This window comes from Pteronotus mesoamericanus, unplaced genomic scaffold (assembly GCF_021234165.1).
Source record: "Pteronotus mesoamericanus isolate MK-2021 breed Mesoamerican mustached bat unplaced genomic scaffold, CSHL_Meso_final contig_20, whole genome shotgun sequence".
NCBI lineage: Eukaryota > Metazoa > Chordata > Mammalia > Chiroptera > Mormoopidae > Pteronotus > Pteronotus mesoamericanus.
This window is the reverse complement of record NW_026555085.1, coordinates 56,669,980-56,692,792: the sequence shown is the minus strand read 5'-3', so window position 1 is coordinate 56,692,792 and position 22,813 is coordinate 56,669,980. Positions and strand designations below refer to the sequence as shown.

General features: G+C 35.0%; 1 protein-coding gene across 1 annotated transcript in view; it reads left to right on the top strand.

The window, feature by feature from the left end:
• ASCC3 (activating signal cointegrator 1 complex subunit 3) overlaps positions 1-22,813 on the top strand; it is a 314,121-nt gene that overhangs the window by 195,412 nt on the left and 95,896 nt on the right. Inside the window, exons 24-30 of the mRNA XM_054569760.1 lie at positions 523-691; positions 1,847-2,067; positions 3,449-3,534; positions 5,106-5,272; positions 5,383-5,528; positions 5,650-5,770; positions 7,934-8,076. Coding sequence (XP_054425735.1) covers positions 523-691; positions 1,847-2,067; positions 3,449-3,534; positions 5,106-5,272; positions 5,383-5,528; positions 5,650-5,770; positions 7,934-8,076 — 1,053 coding nt within the window. The remainder of the gene's footprint in view (positions 1-522; positions 692-1,846; positions 2,068-3,448; positions 3,535-5,105; positions 5,273-5,382; positions 5,529-5,649; positions 5,771-7,933; positions 8,077-22,813) is intronic.

Genomic DNA, 22,813 nt, shown 5'->3' with positions numbered 1-22,813 from the left:
TACTTGACTTGGATGATGCCTCAGTCCTATACCAAAGAGAAAGAAAGCTTCAGGCTTGGAACCTTGGTGGGCAGCAGTAGAATTTCATAGCAATGTTTTGTTTTCATTGCCTTTGTCTTCATAATTACCTTCTATTATGGCAAGTGATTCTGTTTTTCCACTTAATGAAGTGATCTAATTTAAACAAAAATATTAAATGAAAATCATACAGTTAAGTAATTGAATGACTAAAGTTTGGGAAATTTTGATTAAAAAAACAAATTAGTGACTCATTAATTTATGATGAATACAGTGTAAATACTGAAAATTGAGTATAACTTTTACCTTCTGTTATATCAGGTATCCTCAGAAAGGAACCACCCACAAGTTTCTGAAGCATTTGAATAGCTCACCTATTTAGAAATCCAAGATGTTTTCTTTCTAGTGTATATTGCTTTAGATACCATTGTCTTAACAATAGACTAGTAAGACCTTTATGATATTAGAATATCTATGTTCATTTTAGACTTTGTTTCACATTAGGTCATTAGTAAAGAAGCTCAACTGCTGGTATTTACAATCCCTATTTTTGAACCTTTGCCTTCCCAATACTACATCCGAGCAGTGTCTGACAGATGGTTAGGAGCTGAGGCTGTATGTATTATCAACTTTCAACACCTGATTCTGCCAGAGAGGCATCCTCCCCATACAGGTAACATATTGAATAGTAACTTGAACCATTGATTTTACAAAATTGTTTCAGTTAATGTTAAAAAGTATCTGTGCTTTAAAGTTGTTGGAATCTGAATCACAACCCAACTTAAAATAATTCAACTTCATCTTTCATAGCAGTGAAAGAGAGAAGACTGATGGGAAAGTAAGGTAGAGGTAGTGAGATTAGTTATAAGTTATTATAAAAGTCCAGCTAAGACATGAAGAGGGCCAAACCTAAGGCAGTGGAGATAAAAAATGGGGGTCAAGACTTTCTCTTTATAGAGAGATGGAACTCCTACCTTTTGTGACAACATGGATGGAACTGGAGACTATTAAGCTAAGTGAAATAAGCCAGTTGATGAAAGACAATTACCGTATGATCTCACCTATAAATGGAATCTATTCAACAAAATGAACCAATGAACAAAATAAACCACAGCCATGGAAACATGGAGCAGGCTGAAAGTGACCAGAGGGGATGGGGAAAGAGGACAATGGTAGAAAGAAGGGGAAGAGACTGGACAAAGAACATGTATGAATGACCCATGGACATGGACAACAGAGTGGGAATTGACTGTGGGAGCAGAGGTGGGGCTGGGATGGGTGGAGGGGGGAAAAGGGGAAAACCTGAGAACTCTTAATAGACTAAACATGATTTACAAATTAAAAAATAAAAACTTTATTAAAAAAGATAATTCAAGTTCATTTTAGTTCTCATTGGCTACAGCAACAGTTCATTTGATCACTTTAGTCAGTTGTCTAATAGATCAAAAGTAATTTGTTATAGTAACCATTCTAATACCAAAGTTTGCGAATAGCTGTCATTTTTCTACAAATTGGAGGAGATGTTGTTTTGTTCTATAACACGCATGTTTTTATACACCTGTCATTCAAATTATTTTCCTGATTGGAAAAAAAAGATATGGCATTGTAGTTGGCTTATGGGGAGCTCCCCCCGAAAAAGTTACCTAGTGGGTCAATATTATAAGTGTGGTAATAGGGAAAAAATGATCTGTAACTAGTATGTAAGAATTTATGTTAAGCTTTTTTTCCTCTCTAAAGAATTAAGGTTTGTTCTAATTTAATCTAATGACACAGTATTCAGTATTGTGCATATTTTCCAGTTAATAACAGTACCTTTTGCATCTTTCAGAATTATTGGATCTTCAGCCTTTACCGATCACAGCTTTGGGGTGTGAAGCATACGAAGCGCTGTACAACTTTAGCCACTTTAACCCTGTGCAGACACAAATATTTCATACTCTGTATCACACAGACTGTAATGTCCTACTTGGAGCACCCACTGGATCGGGAAAAACTGTTGCAGCTGAATTAGCCATTTTCAGAGTCTTCAACAAGTACCCTACCTCAAAGGTCTGTTTGAAAGAATCACATCTTACATTCAGTTAGAAAAGGCATTTCATAATCATTTCATATACATTTTAGAACTGTGTACTACGCAGTTCTAAATACACTGGCAGGACTCAATGAGCAGCTTTGAAACTTCTAGGAAATGTTTTCAGCTGGTGGAGAGGGTGTCGGGTTTGGGGGCAGAGGGGGAGATCAGTATTAAAACAGCTGGCCGCAAGAAAATTTACTTTAAATGTTGGAGTCCTCTAGTTCGATTTCTGAAATACATATTGGTACTCACATGTCCTTTCCTCATAATAAGATATCTATACTTTATCGGCATTTTCATTTTAAGATACCTAATTCAAAGCTGTAATTATAAGATATATAATGATTCAAAATCCAAAGTCTTTGGCTACGAAGGAAATGCAAATACAGTACTTTAACAAATACAGTTTGATTATACAGAGGAAATGTTGAGGTAGCTTTTACTCCACTTTCCTGTACCTGATGATATCATTATGTAACATAAAATAACATGACAAGTCAAATAAGTACGGATTTTAAGTGTTCTTGAAATAAGAGGTACAGCTTAAAAACAGCGTTTTTTTAAAAGAAAGCTAGTTCGCATGTTGTGATTGGAATTATGTGCCATTTTTCTGATTGTGTGATTTCAGAAATGTTTTAACTTCCTTTTTTAGTGACTTCCAGTTAGTGGCTTTTCTTCCCTGTTTAAAGTTTTCCTACTTCTCAATGTATTATGTGGTTATTGATCCATTGGGTGATCAGTACACCAGTAGAGCTCTAGTCTAAATTTGAAATCTTTTAGAAAGAAAAGAAGTATTTTTTTAGTGAATAATCTGTATGTAAATTTGATTATTAGGGTCATTTGTTCTTTCTAAAAAATAATAAAAGTATAACATATAAAATAAACATATCACTAGCATCTTCCATAAAAGTCTAAATTAATATTTAGGCAAGCAGGTTATTTCTCTTCAGAATTTTAAAATTAGTAACTTTTTCAAAAAGTTACAACTCAGATAACTCTTGATTATAATTCCAGGAAAACCTTATTTTCATCTGAAACCTAGTTTTCTCTAAGTAATATATACTGTCTCATAACTTTTCTTTATTCTTTTATATTATGTTACAAGATAATTTTACTATAAAATAGTTTTTAAAAAATTACCTCTGGTACTTTTTACAAAATATCTAAAATTTATTTGGTCAGTATTTTTATGATGTACTTACTATATTTCAGTCTTACTTTTGGATAAATGTAGATTAAGGTAATGACTTCTTCCCATTAATTTCAAATTTTAAGTATTTCAGTATTATAAGATGCATTTCAAAACCACACTGTTCATGAATCTTCTTGCCCACGCCCCCCCCCCCCCACCTTCAGGCAGTATATATTGCGCCCTTAAAGGCCCTAGTACGTGAAAGAATGGACGATTGGAAAGTGAGAATAGAAGAAAAACTTGGTAAAAAGTAAGTTCATATTTTTTCCTAAGGATACTCTTTGAATAACCTAAAGGGACCAACAAATAAAAGATTTGCATAAAACAAATAGTTTTACAGTGATTTCCATTATGTTTTATTTAAAGGTATAGTACATTAGATTCCATATATGAGTGAAATCATATGGTACTTGTCTTTATCTGACTGGTTTATTTCACCGAGTAATGTTCTAACAAACTGAACTAAGAAACAGAATAGTGACAGACTCATAAACAGAGTGAACTGGCAGCTCTAGGGGTGGGTTTGAGAGTGGAGGGATTAGCAGAAAAAAAAAAGAAAGAACTCTTGGTCATGGACAACAGTGTGGTAATTGCGGGGAAAGAGGGGTGGAGCAGGGTATAGGGGTTATAAATGATAATGAAAAAATACAATTAAAAAAGGTATCATAACTACTAAAATGTATCAATATTGCCAGTTTTATGATTAAAAAATAAAACTCTTTAAATTATTCAATATGAATACTTTCATTGGCAAGATAATTTACAAAACAATAAAAATTTTTTAAAGGACATGATATTTTAAATGATATTTAAATATTACATGAGGTTATTCATTGTAGTATTGTTTTTAATAGCAAGATTTCAGGCAACCCAAGTGTCCACTAAATAAATTACGATATAGTCACATAATACAAAATGCTCTATAAAAAGCTCTTTATATATTGAAAGAATGATCTCTAGAGATACTGCTAAAAATGTTTTAAATAAAGTATTCTGCCTTTGTTTTTGCAAAATGGGGATGAATATGAATATATGGTTGCTTCAGAATGAGCACGGGGTGACTAGCTAGTAGGCCTACTTACAGAGACATATTCGCTACATGTTTTTTGAGTCATATGAATATATTACATATTCAAAATAATAAGTAAAAATTAAAAATGAATGAAAATAAGTAAGAATTTTGGGAACATTACACTAGGAAACTAATCTTGCCCTTTTTAAAACATGTAAAAATTGTTTAGTGATTTTTTTAAATTTTGAGTTTGCCTCCACATTTCCCTCTTTCTCTCTATAAAACTGGGTCTGCTCAGAATGAGGTGGCACATTTGTCCCAGCTTGCTTCTGTATGTCCTGATATGTTTGAATCTGCCTCAACTCTATCAAGAAAATTTCAATCTAAGAAATGGAGCTTATACATAATCATATTTTTAATCAATACCTGCTTTTCTGTTAATAACACTTGCCCTCATTGGAAAGGTTTTATTCCAGCATATTGAGAAGAAGGCTTGAGCTCATCTCTCTAAAGTCACATAAGGCAGAGATTTTGCTAACACAATCATAGCTAAGTTTAACACATTTTCTATCTGCATAAAAGTTATATTGTTAGTCTTTTGAATTTATACATCCTTCATTTTATGGGAGAAAATCATCTTAAAATTCTTAGGAAACCTATTTTGGACTCAAGTCATAGAACATTTCAGAAATCAAAGGGAGATAATGTAGTCTTAAGCATTATAAAATACTATTTTGAAAGATAGATTATTGCCTTTCCAAGGTCATATTACTTGAGAAGTTAAAGGGATTGTTTTTATTCCTCTCCAGAGTTATTGAACTAACAGGGGATGTGACTCCTGATATGAAATCCATTGCCAAAGCTGACCTTATTGTCACCACACCAGAGAAATGGGATGGAGTCAGCAGAAGCTGGCAAAATAGGAACTACGTAAAGCAAGTCACAATTCTCATCATAGATGAGATCCATCTGCTTGGTGGGTACCACTGTATCTGAAGCCATTTTATAAACTTCGACTCTTGTACCTGCATCAGCCAGCATCAGGATTTGTTAAAATGATTAATGTGCATTGCTTTTATTTCCTAGGGGAGGAAAGAGGTCCTGTTCTAGAAGTCATTGTCTCTCGAACAAATTTCATCTCATCGCACACAGAAAAGCCTGTTAGAATAGTTGGGCTATCTACTGCCTTAGCTAATGCCAGAGACCTTGCCGACTGGCTCAATATTCGTCAGGTGTGTGGAAGACTGATAAATCAGACATTTAATAATGTGGCTTAGGTAGCTGCAATGAGGAGTTAACATTATAACTTAAATATAAAAGCTGAAAATGGTTTCTCTCTCATTTTTACTCTAGATGGGCTTGTTCAACTTCCGACCATCAGTACGCCCAGTTCCACTGGAAGTTCACATCCAAGGCTTCCCAGGCCAACATTACTGTCCTCGAATGGCTAGTATGAATAAGCCTACATTTCAGGGTAAGCTTCATATTCTTGGAATGAATAGCAACCATTTTATGTGGTAGCCTTTAAAGACATTATAAATAATTTGGGTTTCTTTGAAAGGGTGATATTGCTCCAGCTTCTACAGATATCTAAAGCTATTCACCTCAACTGAATTAGATTTATAAATAGTAAGATCTCTGTAGCACAATAAATGTGTATAATTTTAAATAGTAATTAAACTGATCTAAAATTCTGTTAAGGTGTTTCATTATGGAAGTAGCTTAAGCAAACAATAAATAGAAGCCACAGTAAAAACAATCATGTAATAATTAATTTTTACAAGAACCATAAAACTTAGAAATCTCAGCACTGTTTTTAGCTTCTGTTTCTGTGGGTTTTTTTGTTTTGTTTTCCCTTTCTAACAAATTAGGCAAGCAGAAAAAAATTTAAGAATAACACTCATTTTATAGAAACATGTTTTGTTTAGACTACATAAGGAATATTTATTATATCAATTAAAAATAACCTCCAAAATAAATTCTCTAACGTGAGCTGCTGTTGATTGTGAGGTGACAGTTGTGAGGTGACTTTTTAGCTGCTATAATTAGCCTTATGACAGAAGCAAAGTATTGATTGTGAACTGGAGACCAATCTTGGCAGTTCAGATTATTTATACCTCCACAGAAGCATTGTACAAAATCACTAATGAACAATAAATCTGCTGTGAGCTGTTCAGGCACACCTGTTCTTGCAGCAGCAAAAATTCATTAAATGTGGAGGTCTAAAAAAGAGACATTCATTCGCGATTATGTGTACAAATGATACCAATATTGTACTAATATGGTATTTTAAACATTGCACCTCTAATATGATTTATCAAAGCATTGCCATTTACATTCTATGATATTCTGATAAACAGTGAATGAGAAATATGATAAATGAATTTATTTTTTCATAGTATGTATTATTGAGTTTGTTTTATTTAAAGAATGGATGATTGCATACCAATGATTGGAATGAAGCATTTTGATTTGTGTAAATCAGTAGTAAATAACTGAAATACACTTCTCTAAATATGGTATCAATACAGCAGCTGTTTTTATAAACTAATTATACCCATAGTTTATCATTATAGTTCTTTGAATTTAGAAATATGATTTTATGATAGATTTATTTCTCACTAATAGAGTATAAATGTAGTCAAGGCCATGTCAACATTCCATTATAAACCTTGTTTCTTAGCCTATAAAAAAATTCTACTGCTCACATTTGAAACAAGAAATTATGAGCCTGTTGAACTTTCTTATATAAAAGTTTTAAGTCTTTCCGACTATTTTAAGAAAGCTAGGCAGACATAGCTATTAGTTTTACTTGTGCCATTTTACCAGTATTTTGGAGGCTGTCTATAGCAAAGAGACCTCTTTTTCAATTAGGTCAAATAATATACGTGGCTCTTTATGTTTTCTAGGGTTTTTTCAGGCTTAAGACCCAATTTTCGATCTGATCACCTTGTGTGTGTCAACTACCCAGCTGCCATCATGCAGATACAGATTCAGGCCTAGGGTTCTCATCAGCTCTCTTCCACATTCTCTTACCTCCCCACTTCATGCCATACATGTTTTTAGAAAAACAGAGGAAAATATTCTTCTGGCCTATCTCTTACTAGTTTATTGATACAAGCTCTCTTAATTTTCCATTTATTGGAAACAGGGCAAAACCAAAAGGAATTTTTGTGGCTTTTCCGAGTTTTCATGACCCTTCAGGACTTGACTTTCTCTTCACATCCCAGGACCCGCTAACTCTGCAATATCATTTACGCAAGCAGAAACCCAGCTCAGAAATAGAAAACACAACCTCAGATTTAGTATCCGTATTACAGCTGTTAATGGAGAGTCTCAGCTTTCAAGTGCCTCTTTCCTCAGGAGCTGAGCACAGAACTGGGAGCTAACAAAATTGAATCTTCCCTGTTCCAGGTGGCATGCTCCCTTAGGGCTCCCTCTCCTTTATTGTCCTTCCTCAAGTGTGCTTTCAGTACACCTGTTGATAGTACCTCAAATAACACTATGCTTCATGACCAAATTAAGAATTCACTTAAATCATTTACAACATTAGCTTTCATGTATCTCTTGATATTCTAATAAATTCAGATTTCAGTGTAAGTGGCTTACCATTTTATTTTCCACAACTTTTCAACAGCAATTAGAAGCCATTCTCCAGCCAAACCTGTTTTGATATTTGTCTCATCAAGACGTCAAACTCGTCTTACTGCTTTAGAATTGATAGCCTTTCTGGCTACTGAGGAGGATCCAAAGCAGTGGTTGAATATGGATGAAAGAGAGGTACGCAGTGTATTTTGTTTCTACTTTATGTACATGTCAAGTTAGTTTGTTTTGTAGTATAATAGAAATTACATATTAATTATGTTTAGTTTTAATTTATACCAAAAGTTTAGTATAACACTATAGAAACTTTGAAAAAAAATAGGGGAAAGAACAAATGCATAATATAATACTACCACTTTAACACTATGAATATTTTGATACATTTTCATATTTTTCCACTAAATATTTATTTTTGTATCTGTAGTTATCCCCATAGTTTTTTCTTAAATATCATCACCTGTGTATTTTAATATTCAACTAAGTTTTTATAATATTTGAGTGTTTACTGCCCTCAAGAAACAGTAATTTTATAAAACACACTTTTAACAAAATATGTAACATGACTATTTTCAAAAATTTAGAAAACCCTAAGTATATAAAAATTAAAAAGCTCTTGTTATACTTTAACTAAGTAAAACCATCATTAAAATTTTAAGAAATTAAAATTTTTATATCCACATAATTATATTCATTATGTGGGTATTCCATTGTATTTTCTGCAATAATTAAAAACTTACACATCTTTATTATTATAGGGTTTTTTAAATTTTTCACATACACTGCTAATTGCTTTTCAGAAAAGCTATTCCATTTGATGTTACCACCATCGACGTGTGAATTATCAGTAGGACCTGAAAGTGACAGTTCTACCACATCCTCATTTGTTGTAATTTATTGATTTATTGTAGATGCAATTTTTTATTTTAATTCTTTAACATGTCTTGATTTTGTGTACTTGAACTTTTTTTCATACATATGTTTACTAATTGTCTACTTTTTTCTTTTTTGTCTCTTCATTCCTCTGGGCATTATCTGTTGCAGGACAGGTTTTTCCTTATAAATTTGTGTGAGAGCCTTAGCAAATTAAGCGCGCGCACACACATACATCTAAAACTTTATATGATATAATTTTTCCCATATATGTTTATTACTATATATGCATGTGAATCTTTCATCTGCTTTATTAGTTAATTTTGCTCATTCTAGTTCATTGATGATTTTTTATCTTATTAGTTTTTTACAAATAGAGTTTTGTCATTTTTTTATGATACAATCTGTTGCTATGGTTCTGCTACTCCTCAATATAAACATTTCTCCTCCCTCCATAGATTTATATATAATGAGTTTCCTTTCTTATACTTTTCCAGTTTAAAAAAAAAATTTTCCTAGTTGGAGTTAATGATGAAAAAATAAGTGAAATTGGTAATGGAATTTTTTCACTGTCTCCCTTCTTCCTCCATATCTCCCTTTTCTCATTTCATGCAGTCTGAAAAACAGTACAAACACTTTTTTTAATTGACTAGTATCCAGCCTCAACAGTATGCATTTTCTCCCCTCCTGCTACTCATGACTTACTTATGGTTAGTAAGCCTGTTGGATGCTACTGTATACATAACAGTAATGTGTTAACTAATATTTCAAAATGTTCTTGCAGAAGATCACAGATGATCTTATTTACTAATAAGTAGCAGACCCCAAAATTAGTTTCTTATAAAAGATATCACATGACTCTTTGAAGCAGAGTGAAAGCTACTTTATTTTTCAAGTTTCATCATTACTTTTTTAATGTTACTTGTATGTGTGCACAAAATATTTATACAAGATAATACTTTAAGATCAAAATAATTTTGTCAAAAGGTTTCTTATCCTGTGTTATTTAATTAACATGCCCAAATAATCACCCTGTTGTATCTAAACAGTATCTTGACTTAGGAGGCAAATGCTGAAAAAAATAGATGTATGGACTATTGACAGTTTAGTTTATGTGCGGCATCGATCTAGGCTTAATTTTTTTTCTCTTTTGTTTCATTCCTAAAAGTGTTCCAAATGGAGACTTTTCTTTGATGTCAAGGTACAAAGTACATACCTATTGAACACACTTTGGGATGTTGGCTAAACGTATGTATAGAGAGAGAGGCTGTGTATTTAGCACATATGTGACTCACATTAAACTCAAATGTGAACCTCATGTGCTCTTCCTGGGTATAGTACAACTATACTCTTTCTTTTTTTCTTTTTTCATTTTAATGTATGAGACCTAAGGAACTGTGGACAGCCTAACCACTGTATAAAGTTACTTCTCTATTTTGTATTTTTCGTCAGCACAAAAATTTCTGATAAAGGCTAATTAGAAACCATAGAATTTACTTGCAAGGATAAATAGGACAGCTAGAAATTGTCATTTCCCCAAGACTATCTTAAGACGAAGACAAGCCAGGCTTTGTTTTACTCCTGCCTCTAAAAGCAATCACCTTCCAAATAAAAATTTCAGAGACTTTGCAACTGATCACTATGCAAATTGAATTGTACCAAAACCTACTATAAAGCAGGCATTTCTGCTGTTTAGTCCCCCAGAACATCTTAAAATGGAAGTTCTTTTTAACACTTTAATTGTTGTAAGAGTTATTTTCCATAATGTCCTGGGCTGGAAGCTTACAGCTATCCCTGTTGGGACCCCTGGTGCAGTGTCAGATTGGTGTTCCGTGGCAGACACAGTACTCTGGGCAGGACTCCAGGTTGACAACTGGAGCATTCAAAGGCGGCATTGTACACACGGGAGCTGTTACCCTGGCAGCTGTGGAGCAGGTGCCTGTGGTGTAGGGCAGCCCCAAAATCCTGCAGTTGAATGCCGTTAAGTCAAGAAGTGTCCCTGGATATTGGAGGTAGAAGGGAAGGGGAGACAGAAAAGGAAGCTAGGGCAAATCTGAAGGCAGAGAAAGAATATGATGGAGGAAGAATATACATGTTCTAATTTATTTCTTGGCAAAGGCAAGGTGGGTTCCCTGTCTATCTTTTTAACACTGTAAAGTTTCAAAGTAAAGTATTAGGAAAGACCCCTTCAAATGTATCATCGATGTGAAATCATATTGCAGCATGAGGAAACCACAAAAGTTATCCCTTTCATATTGGCCATTTTGAAGTAATTGCACCATATTTGCAGTTACTGCTTGTCATAATTTTAAAGTTCATGGGCATCTGCTACCATGTCATTTGGATTCTTGGTTTGACAGCCACCACTTCCCCAAACTGTTAACCCCAAACTATTGTTGGGCTTTTGCTCACTTGCTCAAGCTTCAAGTTCAAGACAAGTTCAAGACAGAAACCTCAGAATGCCTCAGCTTCAGTCTCTAGCATGCAGCTGAAATAGGGATCATCTTCCTTTCTTTGACCTCTCTTGTAGGAGATGTTCAGATACTAGCTATTTGTGAACAGCAAAGGTCCACTACATTTCTTTAGCTACTCAAACCCACTCACACACCATTCTCTCCTTACCTATACACTAAAAAAAAATTTTTTTAATTTCTTCTAACAATGCAGTTCTCACTCATATATCCTAAATCCACTCATCTCTCCCTAGATGACACAACTGAAAATTTCATCATTGACTCCATTAGTCCTAGATCTCTTGGTTATTTTCAGTGACCCTCTGGTTCTTTTGCATTCTCATCTCAGTAGTCTTCCTCTAGTTAGTGGACTATGCTATAAAGTTACCCACACTCAACACATGCTATATTCAACAGTGGAGGATAGGGAGAGGAAAGAGCAACAACGTCAGGTAAAATATGTGAAATATGTTAGTTCATATATGAGACAGCAAGGAAACAGGTAGATTCCACAGTATTTGTTTCTGCACCTGATCAGGAGGTCAAACCAATATTTATGATTTGTTTTCTCTGCTATCCATCACCTGTACACTTCTTTAAGCAGCCCCTAAGGTAATGAATATTCTTTATCCAGTGAGGTAACCAAAACCCACATTCCTGAAATATTGGAAATTAGATTTGATATAGGCTTAATATATAGGGCTTCACTTTGATTCATTTTTCAAATGGATGCAGTAGTGTGAGAAGATTTCTCTAGGGTCCATCTACACTCTTTCCTCCCGTTATTGTATAGGAACAGCGTAATTTTTATATCAGGGTCAGTCACCTAAATTACATTATGAGAGCCCAAAATGGACATGGTTATTTCAGCTTCCAAGTAAATTGTTACATCTCTTGACTAGCCCAGCTAGAATTATAGAGAAAGGAAACAAGATTTTTTCAAGTGGTTTAGCAGCTATGATTGCAAAAGTCATCCCTATGCATTCACTACCTGATCCCTAGGACTGCATATTCTGGCAGTGAGAAAAAATAGTATCATTTAATGATCACTAACTAGTTCAGAACAAACACTTCATCCTACAAGATAGCATCCCAGTCTTGGCCAAGAAATGTCCCTCACCTGCCAAGATAGGTCATTAATCTATAAAACCAGCTCTTTCTGGGGAATGAGGGACAGCGTAAGACCAGCAGATTCCATAACATCCGTTGTCTTAATCTTTTTCTGTGAATTTAGTTCTGCAGTCAGAAACATTATACACAATATCATGGTGATGTATAAAACATTTAGTAATTCTCCTTGAAGCTACTAGCAGAGCCTGATGATCAGAAAAAGAAAATCAAAATCCAAAGCGTTCATTTTATATCTTCTCAAGTAGATGTGCCCTCTGTGACTGAAATGGTCAAATATAATTTTCTTTCCAGCAGATAGATATGTGGTCCCAGGTGTAAGGTACTTTATCATGGGCCAGGGTTGCTTGCATTAGTGGCATAGTAGTCACCGAGCATTGGCAGTGCTGGGTCTGCCTGAGGATATGGAAGTCCCTATCTGCCTCGCGCCTGGTCCAGTCTTCATCTCTTCCACCAGGCATCACTTAGTACATGAACCCATTGTACAAAATACTGGGGTCGGCCTTGAGGCTACCTGGTATCATCAAAAGTGGTCATTTTGCCCACTTGATTATTAGCAGCATTTTCCACACTGCTATTAACTTTTTGGAAAACATTTTTATGAGATATAGGTAGTCTTTTATTCTGGGACCAGTCTAAAATTCACCCACATAAAATTTCTGCTTTTCTCACCACCGCCCGCAAATAGCACACTTTCCAAGCTTCTGACAGGAAAATGTTTGACATTCCATTTTTACTCCTTTCCTTAGAGTTGCCCTTGAAAGGGGCTATCACACCACATCCGTGTACTTTATATGGTGCCGCTGCAATGTTATTCAAAGCCATTTGTAATTTTTTCCCCCTCAGTCAGCTTAGCATAAATATCCCGTGGGGCCTAGGTAGGTTGAAATAGGGATTGTGTGGCAGGAAAAGGCACACACATGGAGTTTTCCTGAACTACCTTTTTTTTTCCATGGTTGTTGTTTTTTGCAATTGCTTACATATAATTTTATTATAAAAGTTACTTTTTCCTACTTTATTTTTTTATTATTTATTCTATTACAGTTGTCCCAGTTTTTTTCCCTTTTTCCCCCCTCCACCCAGTCTACCCCTCTCTCCCACATTCAATCCCCAGAGATGTGGACCCATTGTCCACGTCCATGGGTCATTTATACATGTTCTTTGATTAATCTTTCTCCCCTCCTTACAGCTATCACTCTGTTCCATGTTTCTATGTCTCTGTTCCTATTCATGAATTACCTTTCATGATATTCTTCCATCTGGTTCTTTACTTCTACTAATGATGATCTGCTGCTACACAAATCTAAATATATAACTAGGTAGGTTAGCTAATACCCAGTTCAGGATTAGCAGCTTCAGCTACAAGATTACCCAGTGATTACTATGTGATCATAGTCAGGCATTCCTTCTCCCTCCTCCTCAAAAATATCCATAAAATAGTAATTCTCAAACTTAACTCAGTATGTAACTCTTACCAGAATTTGTATTCATTTATTTAACATTAATTGAATATCTGCAACTTACCAAGCATTGTGATAGCCAACTGATCCCAATTTCAAAGGAGCTTAAATGAAGAAGATACAAATTTTAATATATATGTGATTAAATAGATAATACCAAATTATGAAAATTGCTGTGAATAAAGTAGAACTAGGGGATGGGAGGCTTTTCTAAATAGAATGGTGGTCAGAGAAGAGTTCTCTAAGGAGATGACACTTTGAGCTGAGAATCAAAGCATGAGAATATAGTAGCTACACCAAAAGAGAAGATAACAGCATTTCAGGTGAAGAGAAGAGCACATTAAAGGAACTGAGAAGATGGTTCTGCTGGAGCAGAATAAGCTGGGAGGAGAGTGGCACAAGTTACATATAAGAGATAGGCAGGAGCCAGCTTGTGCAAGGTCTTAGACCCACGGCCAAAGAGCTTCGATATTAGTTCTAAGTACTCTAGGAATGGATTAATTGATTCCTCTATTAAACTTACATTTATTGAGCTCGTTCCATGTGTTAGGAGAAGTTCTTGCCCTTGTGTACCTAACATTCTAGTTATGATACACATAATAAGCAAATATGTCAAATTGTGAACATTGATATAGAAAACAGTGAACAGGGTTAAGGGAATAGGGAGTACTGAGAGTGATAGTAGAATGTTGTACATTAACGTAAGAAGGCCTCCCTGATGCGGGTTCCTTTGAACAGAGAACTGAAGGAAGCAAGGAAGAAAACCAAGTCTAATGGGGAGGGGGGGGCGGGGGGGCACGGGGTGGGGCGGTTCCAGGGCATTAAAAGGCTGTAGACTAGACAAATTACATACTCCAATTTATATTTTGAGGTCACTTTTCCTGTTAAGTGGAAAATGGATCAAAATGGAAGTAAGCGTGGAGTTGATGGTGACCTACAGGCTACTTTGGGTGGCGACAGTAAGAATGAAAAGATGAGTTTTGGGCTAGATTCAGGAATACCATCTGATAAATAAGGGATGGAGGTTGAGAAAAAGAAAATACTTAGTCCAGAATGACTCCCGTTATTTTTGTTTAAGATTTTATTTATTTACTTTTAGAGAAAGGGAAAGAGAGGGAGAAAGAGAGGGAGAGAAACATTGATGTACGAGAGAAACATTGATCAGCTGCCTCTTGCACACCTCCAGCTGGGGCCTGGCACAGCAATCCAGGCATGTGCCCTGACCAGGAATCAGACTGGTAGCCTTTCGCTTTACAGGGGGATGTATGCCCAACCCACTGAGCCACACCAGTCAGGGTGCTCCCCAGTTATTAACTCTGAACATCTGATTAAATAATAGTGTTATTTATTAAAATAGGGAGAGCTGAGAGGATAGGGTAGAAAAGAAAGTGGAGACAGATTTGAATTTTTAAAGACAAAGTGATATGAAGTCTGTCGAAAAAAGTCCAGCCATTGTTAATATAACAACAGTTTGCAAGACATCAATGTAACCCGGCAGCCAAGGAGTATGGACTGGACTGTGTATGAGTGAACATGTGTACTGTGTGGCTGTCACTTTCAAAATGACTGAGCAAGTAGAGCAACAAATCTACATCAGATTTTACATTAAGCTTGAACATTCTGCGGCGGACACTAGTAGGATGATTCAGAAGGCCACAGCTATGGGCAGCTGATAATTGGCAGCTTCATCATGATAATGTGCCCACTCATGCATCACATCTGGTGCAGAGTTTTTTGGTGAAACATCAAATAATCCAGGTGACCCAGCCCTGCTGCAGCCCAGATTTGGCGCCCTGTAATGTCTGGCTTTCCCCAAAACTGAAATCACCTTTGAAAAGGAAGAGATTTCAGACCATCAGTGAGATTCAGGAAAATACAACAGGGCAGCTGATGGTGATTAGGAGAACTGTGTGAGGTCCCGAGGTCCCTACTTTGAAGGGGACTGAGGTGTCATTGTCCTATGTACACTGTTTCTTGTATCTTCTTTAATAAATGTCTCTATTTTTCATATTACATGACCAGATACCTTCTGGATGGACCTTGTTTTTTGGACATGTTAATTTGTATGTCCAAGATTTTCAGTGGAGATTTCAAGGAAATTGGATGTAGGAGGTTTGTAAAACCCACAGAAGGTATAAGATAGACGTATGAACCTAAGAGCGTCACATTAGAAGCACCCTTTATTCTTTAAAATTTTTTATTGAATTTATTGGGGTGGCATTGGTTTACAAAACTATACAGGTTTCAGGTGTACAAATCAGTAAGACATCATCTGTATACTGCATGCACCCACCGCACAAGCAAAGCTTCTTCTCATCCCCACTTATTCCCCCTTTGCCAAACTACAACTACCCCCCACCTCTCTTTCTCTCTGGCTGCCAACACACTGTATATATAACACATAGACACAGACAACTGGGTGGTGATAGAAGCAGCCTTTAAACTCAGGTGAGCACATGAGACCCTGATATACAGTGGAGACCTGGAGGTCAGGCCTTGAGGGACTCTTGAGAGCTTATGTAGAAAATGAGGCACTGGAAAAGGGCACAGAGAAAGTGATACCAGCGAGGAGAGTTTGAAAACGTGGTAGAAGAGAGGGTTTTGTGAAGGAAGCAGTGCTTGACTACATCCGATGTTAATGGAGTTGAGCGATGTGAGAGCACAGAAACACCCATGGGGTTTAGCACTTGGATGTCCTGGAAGCACTTGGCAAGCAGAGTCAGTGACATGTTGTGAACAGAAGCCAGCTTGGAATGAGTTGAGGAGTAAATGGGTGGGAGGGGAAGGGAATGAAAGCAAACGGGACATAAAATCCTTCTAGAATCTCTGCTATGTAATTTAATTAATGTTAAAATTTAGCGCCTAACAAGTATGGTCTGTTAGTTTCCGTAAGACATTCTGTGGTCTGGTCTCACATGCAAGGGTGCATGGTTCTAGTATCTGGATAGTTGCCAACCTGCACTAACAGATAAAAGAGCAGAGGAAAATGCTTTCTTTTGAATGGCTTTACCGATTGAAAGCTCAGAATGCTGCCCTTACTTCATCACTCACACCTTGGATGAGATGCCACATCTGGGGTGAGAGAGCAGAACAATGTCTGGATGTGAGACTTTAGTCTTGTTTACATTATGCCCCTGAGTTCCTCTATGCATATTACCAGTTAGCAGCAGAGTTACCTCTTTCTTCCTTCATACTGTTAAAAACAGAATATATATAGGGTTGGGTATTATTTGCAGTTTCAGGCTTTGCCTCGGGGGTGTTCAAATGTATCCTCTGCAGATAAGGGGGATGACTGTACACTGAGCATTGTTAAAAAATGTGCTAATAACTTTTTATGCAATGCTTCATAGTGAATTCATGAGAAACTGCAGCATAGGTGCACATAGGATCATTTTCATGAAAAGTAAGATTGGTATTATTTTCACATGCTAATAGTGAAGGAAGTTGTAGATGCTTGAAAAGTTTATCATTTTAAGCCAAGCATAACTCATCCAATCTCATAAGTAAAGCCTTCATAAACTTACTCGTGAAATGTAATCTAGCTTTACTCAAAATAATCACAATATTAGATTTGGTGGAGTTCCTATAATGACAGTATACTATAGTTTCCTTTGATTCATTTGCTTTTTCATTTACCATATATCTATAGGCCTCTTTCTATAGATAAAAAGTTAGTACCAGGCTTTGAAGATGGACTTGGAGATTGTTGAAAATCAGAAATTAATTAGAGTGTAATGAAGGGTAACCACATTTTCAACTAGAAGAATCTGGGTTGGTTGGTTTGTTTTAATCAAAGCAAAGTAGATTTGTCTTGTGATACAAAAGTCTCACCCCATGTACTTCCTATTTTGATCAACTTTCCAACCTCTGAATGACCAGTAAAGAAACTATTAAGAATATTAAGTGTTAGAATAGACCTTATCTACAGATTAGCTGAATTTTAACTCAGTTGGGTGTCATGGAATATTGTGTAATTAAAAGTAGCTACAGGATAAGAAGCTATTCATTTTTGTTTTGCCTTTGTTGCTATATATGCTCTCTTAGAGAGGGAAAGCTCTTATTATGCTTAGTAATAATTGCTATGTTGAGAGTGCTGTATGGTGCACTAAAGACTTATATTATCTCATTTCATCATGAATTCTGGGAGGGTTGTTCTTGTTATCCCGATTGTACAGCTGTAGAAACTGAAACTTAGAAGAATTAAGTGATTTGCCTGTTAGTACAAGCAAGTAAGTAGAGCTTGGGGACTCAAAACTAGGGCAACTGACTCAGAGCCTGTGTTCTTTCACTCTGCCACAAGGTGAATGGAATTATTGACAACATACTGACCAGAGAAGGTAGAAAAGTCAAAATGGGGGTGTGTGCTATTTGGCGGGGATGGAACTACAGTAAAGACAGAGAAGAGTCAGCAGCTCAGATACCAAACACAACCAACCAAGAGCAGTATCATTCTCAGTCCTGAGAGGTGATATTTTAGTTTATAAAAGAAGATATTTTTGTATCTTCTTTATATACATATACATATATATATGTACATATCTACACCTATATTGAGGCATAGGTGTAGATATACTCAAATAATAAAGAATAAAAACTTGCACGTTACCTGCATAGAGTTCCTCAGCTTGTGAGTTTAGTATATTACTCTTTACTTCAAATGTTACCTGTTTTTTGCACACTGAGCCCCAGCTGTAAGCCAATGAATAGTGTCATTAAGTAGTTATTTTAAGGTCATTCATGTGCTGATTAGAGTGTGGCATTGAGAGCTTGGACTGGAGTCCAGCTTCCTGGGTTCATTACTGACTGCCCATTACAAGCTACATGACCTTGACAGGATGTTTAACCTCTGAATCTCATCCTTTCATCTAAGGAAGAATAATAATAATAACTATCCTATCCTTACAGGATTCTTGTAAGATTAAGTGCGTTAATACATGTAAAATACTTAGAAGAGGTCTGGAACAGTAAAGAAACTATCGGGCTAAGGATATTAAGTGTCCAAGTAGATATTATCCACAGATTTTGTTCAATAAATATTAACTGTTATGACATTGAATACCACCTTGTAAACAGGTTCTTTTTGGTAAAATTTGATCATATTTTTGTATTTGGCTTGTGATCCTTTACAAATTTAATTAATGTTAATGCAGTATTTGTTCATTTAAATGATGCTACTATAAAAAATTAATCCTGTGAAGTCCCTTACATCAAGATTTTCTGCATTTTAAATGTTTTTCAATATTTTTTTAAAATTTTGTATTTATTTTTAGAGAGGGGAAGCGAGGGAGAAAGAGAAGGAGAGAAACATCAATGTGTGGTTGCATCTCACACACCCCCTGCTGGGGACCTGGCCTGCAACCCAAGCACGTGCCCTGACTGGGAATCTAATGAGCAAGCCTTTGGTTGGTGCTCAAGCTACTGAGCCACACCAGCCAGGGCAGCATTTCAATATTTTTAAATGCCCTCCAAGCATGTTTTGGAATCTAAACTCTCCAAAAAATGGAAGTAAGCATAAAACGTATACTCAAAAATAAATATGAAGCACATACACTAGGATTTTCTATCAAAAGCATAGTAGAATTAAATTAGAATAATTCCTTAGGAAAATGTATTTAATATCTATAGCCCAGTTTTGATATTACTATTACTAAGAATCAGACCAAGCTAAAAATATACAAACATTGAAAATAGTAATGTGTTTTTAGCCAACAAAGCAAAAGTTGTTTAGATTTTATATATATATATTTAATTTACATAGAATTGTATACTTAATCACATATAAGTACATATTAACAGTCTAGTGAGTTATATTGAGGTGTAGTTGTTTTGGACTTCAGGAGGGACAGCAAGGGAATATGTTCTGAGGAGTACTGATAAAGTTTGGAAACTTACTATCTTTAATTAATTTAGTTTCAGATTTCTCTCCTGTTAGTAGATGAACAGAATGTTCTAAGGTGTTTTTTTTGTTGCTGTTTTTTGGTTGGTTTTTTTTTAGGTTTGTCCCCTTCAGTCTATGGGATTTATCATAGAGAAGTATATTTAAGAAGTTAACACTTAGTAATTATGAGGAAATGTTTTTAACTTCATTTAACATCTGTACCAGATGTGATGTATTTAATTATTTTTTTAATGAAAGTATTTATAACTTTTATTATTCTTCTGTATGGTGCATCTTTTATTGAGCGTTTAGACAATTGATAAGCATTATTCAGTGGCATATGGTCTGAGTCTGACGTGCTTTGAAAAGAGTACAGAGTTCTGATAATGAGGATTCTGTGAAAATGGGAAAACCAGCACAACAATATGCTTTGAGAAAGTATGGGTTTTTAGCATCTTGAAACAATATATCACACTCAAAGGGACAGAACTGGGCTGCACAATCTGTTAGCTCATTCTTGTCCAATCTGGTCTCCTCCTTTCTTTTGGAGCCAGCATTGTCATCAACTCGCTGAATTATATTCTGGCTGGAATGTATTTCAGGCACAGAGTAATGTATCTACTTAAATGGAATCCTATCTTTCTACAAAAGCTTTTTGAGTATAATAAATTTAAAATATAAAAAAATTCTATTAAGTTAAAGTAATTGGTTCAACAGTTTACATATGTGCCTCCTCCCCCACCGCCCTAAGACCACTACTTAGGGGAACATAGATCTGTTTTTCTTTTTAATATTGAATAATTTTCATGGTTTAACTAACATGTAGTCAGGCATATATCAGAGACCATTTATTGGAAAAATACCTATACATTGCAACAAATGTTAATTGAACAGAAATAATCTGTGGAATTAAAACTTTCTTTATTAAAGTGTTTTAATTATCATGATTATTCTTTTTAAAATTCTATAGCAGACTTTCTTAACAAGAATAATGTCTCAATTTCCTAAGGCAGCCATTGTATTTACCATAATAAATGAACTTTTTTCCTAACCATCTAGAACAGTAATTCCTATGCCTGGAAAAATTAAGAAGATGGTAATTCAGATTTTACTCTCTCATGGAACCGGGGTTGAGAAAGCCACTCTCTAGTATTCAAAATCATTGAGTCTTAATCTGTAATATGTTGGGTGTGTAAATGAGTTGGATGTTACAATGGAGCTACATTACTTTATGTAAAGGATTAAATCTGATAACTTTGTAAAGTAATAAACATAATACTTGATAACTAAGTACTCAACAAATAATATCTAGTATCATGTTTTAAGCTTCCATTATCCTAAGTTCCTGAAAAATTTAACTTATATTTTGTTTTGATCAAGATGAAACTTAATCAAAATTTTACATTTTCAAATTTGAACGGGCTGTCCTAGCAGTATTTTATGCTTAATGATTGAGTAACATCACTATAAATTTTGCCTTTTTTTATGATGTTCAAATAACTCAGAATTCATCCACAGTAACCATGTAATAAATGAAGTTGTTTTTTGTGATTGTCCTCATGAGGATTTTAGGTCTTTGCCCGTTCAGATAGGCAAATAGTTCTTTTTAATGCATTGATTTATGTGAAAGAGGGACCAGGGGAATGAGAAACAGCTAGCTTTCCCTGATATAAAAGGACAGGATATTACTGCCTCACCAAATCTCTTGCCATAGGATTCTTTAGCTTTCCTATGGTAAATGCTACATTACTTTTTGGCTATGATTAGCATTGCCATGGAACAATACAAGTTAAAAATATACGTGGTTGTTTAAGTTGTGAAACTGAAAAAAAAATCCCTGAAACTAATTGTCAGACCAAGAATATCAGTGAATTAATTCTTGATAGTATAAATTGAAGATTTTATGCAGTGACCTATTGAACAAAACATGGGTAATAGACTGTCATCTAAGAACTACTAACAAATAATTTATGAGACAAGTACTTTTCTTTATAGCATGCATTTGTAATCAGCTTAGTTATCCTGTGCTAATTTTAAAGATAAAGTGGATTTATGTTAATATATTTTTATATTCTTGCTTAACAGTTTACAAAGTAAATAATGCAGGAATATCAGATGACCTCACTATGACTATGAAACAGAATGAACTGTTTATACATTGCATTTTGTTCAGGGATAGTTGGTAAATAACATTTCTGATATGTATGTCATTAAAATATTAACTCACCTATGCAGTACTTTTTATACATTAATAATTATTATAAAGGCAAACTTTATATTCCCATTTTTCAGATTATTGGTATAAAACAAATTGTTACCACATTTAAAAAAACAGAAAAATTTTTTGACTGTTGGGGAAAAAAAAGAGTGAGAATGAAAACAGTTGGAATGCTTTATAATGTTGATATGCTTGTCTTGTGCATTTGTACTAAACTGCAGCAGACTGCTAATATTTCTCTAGGTGGAGAGTTTGTGAGCTGATTGTTGGTTTATGGACAGTCAAGAGTGTATTACAAGTAGACTTGTGTATATTAGGGGTCATTACTATTAGAAGGAAAAAGGAAATGAAGTCGGAAGACAACATCAGTTTTTAATATTTCTACCTTAGTCTTTAGACATATAATTATTATACATGTACCTATTTACAAGTTCCTGTTCCACTTTTCTTTAGTCTTGGACTGTGGTAGTAAAGATACAGACATAACTAAAATGTGTCTTTGAAAAAAAATGCTCATGTATTCTCAGACTACATGATCTTTACATTAGTGTTCTTTTGGAGTTGCCCAGAAAGAACTTCTCCATCCTGCACCTGGTGTCATCCTCTGCTTCAAGGACCAGCAGAGAGAGGTCTGTTATTAAATAGAAGGAGATTAGGGCTTCTATTTAGTTCTTTATAGGGAGTCAATTTTGTAAGAAAATAAGATTTGCTGCATGTTGCCATAAAATCTGTGTTGCATTAAGTATTTTCCATGTAGAGTGGAAAGTGATAGAATATTCAGAGAGTATTTATAATATATGAGTTTCAGAAACCATTTAGACGTGAAAATTTAGTGAGTTTAACTGAGGCCAAATATTAAGTCTATTTTAAAATTTAAAAACTGGAGAAGGTATAAGAATTCTGAATA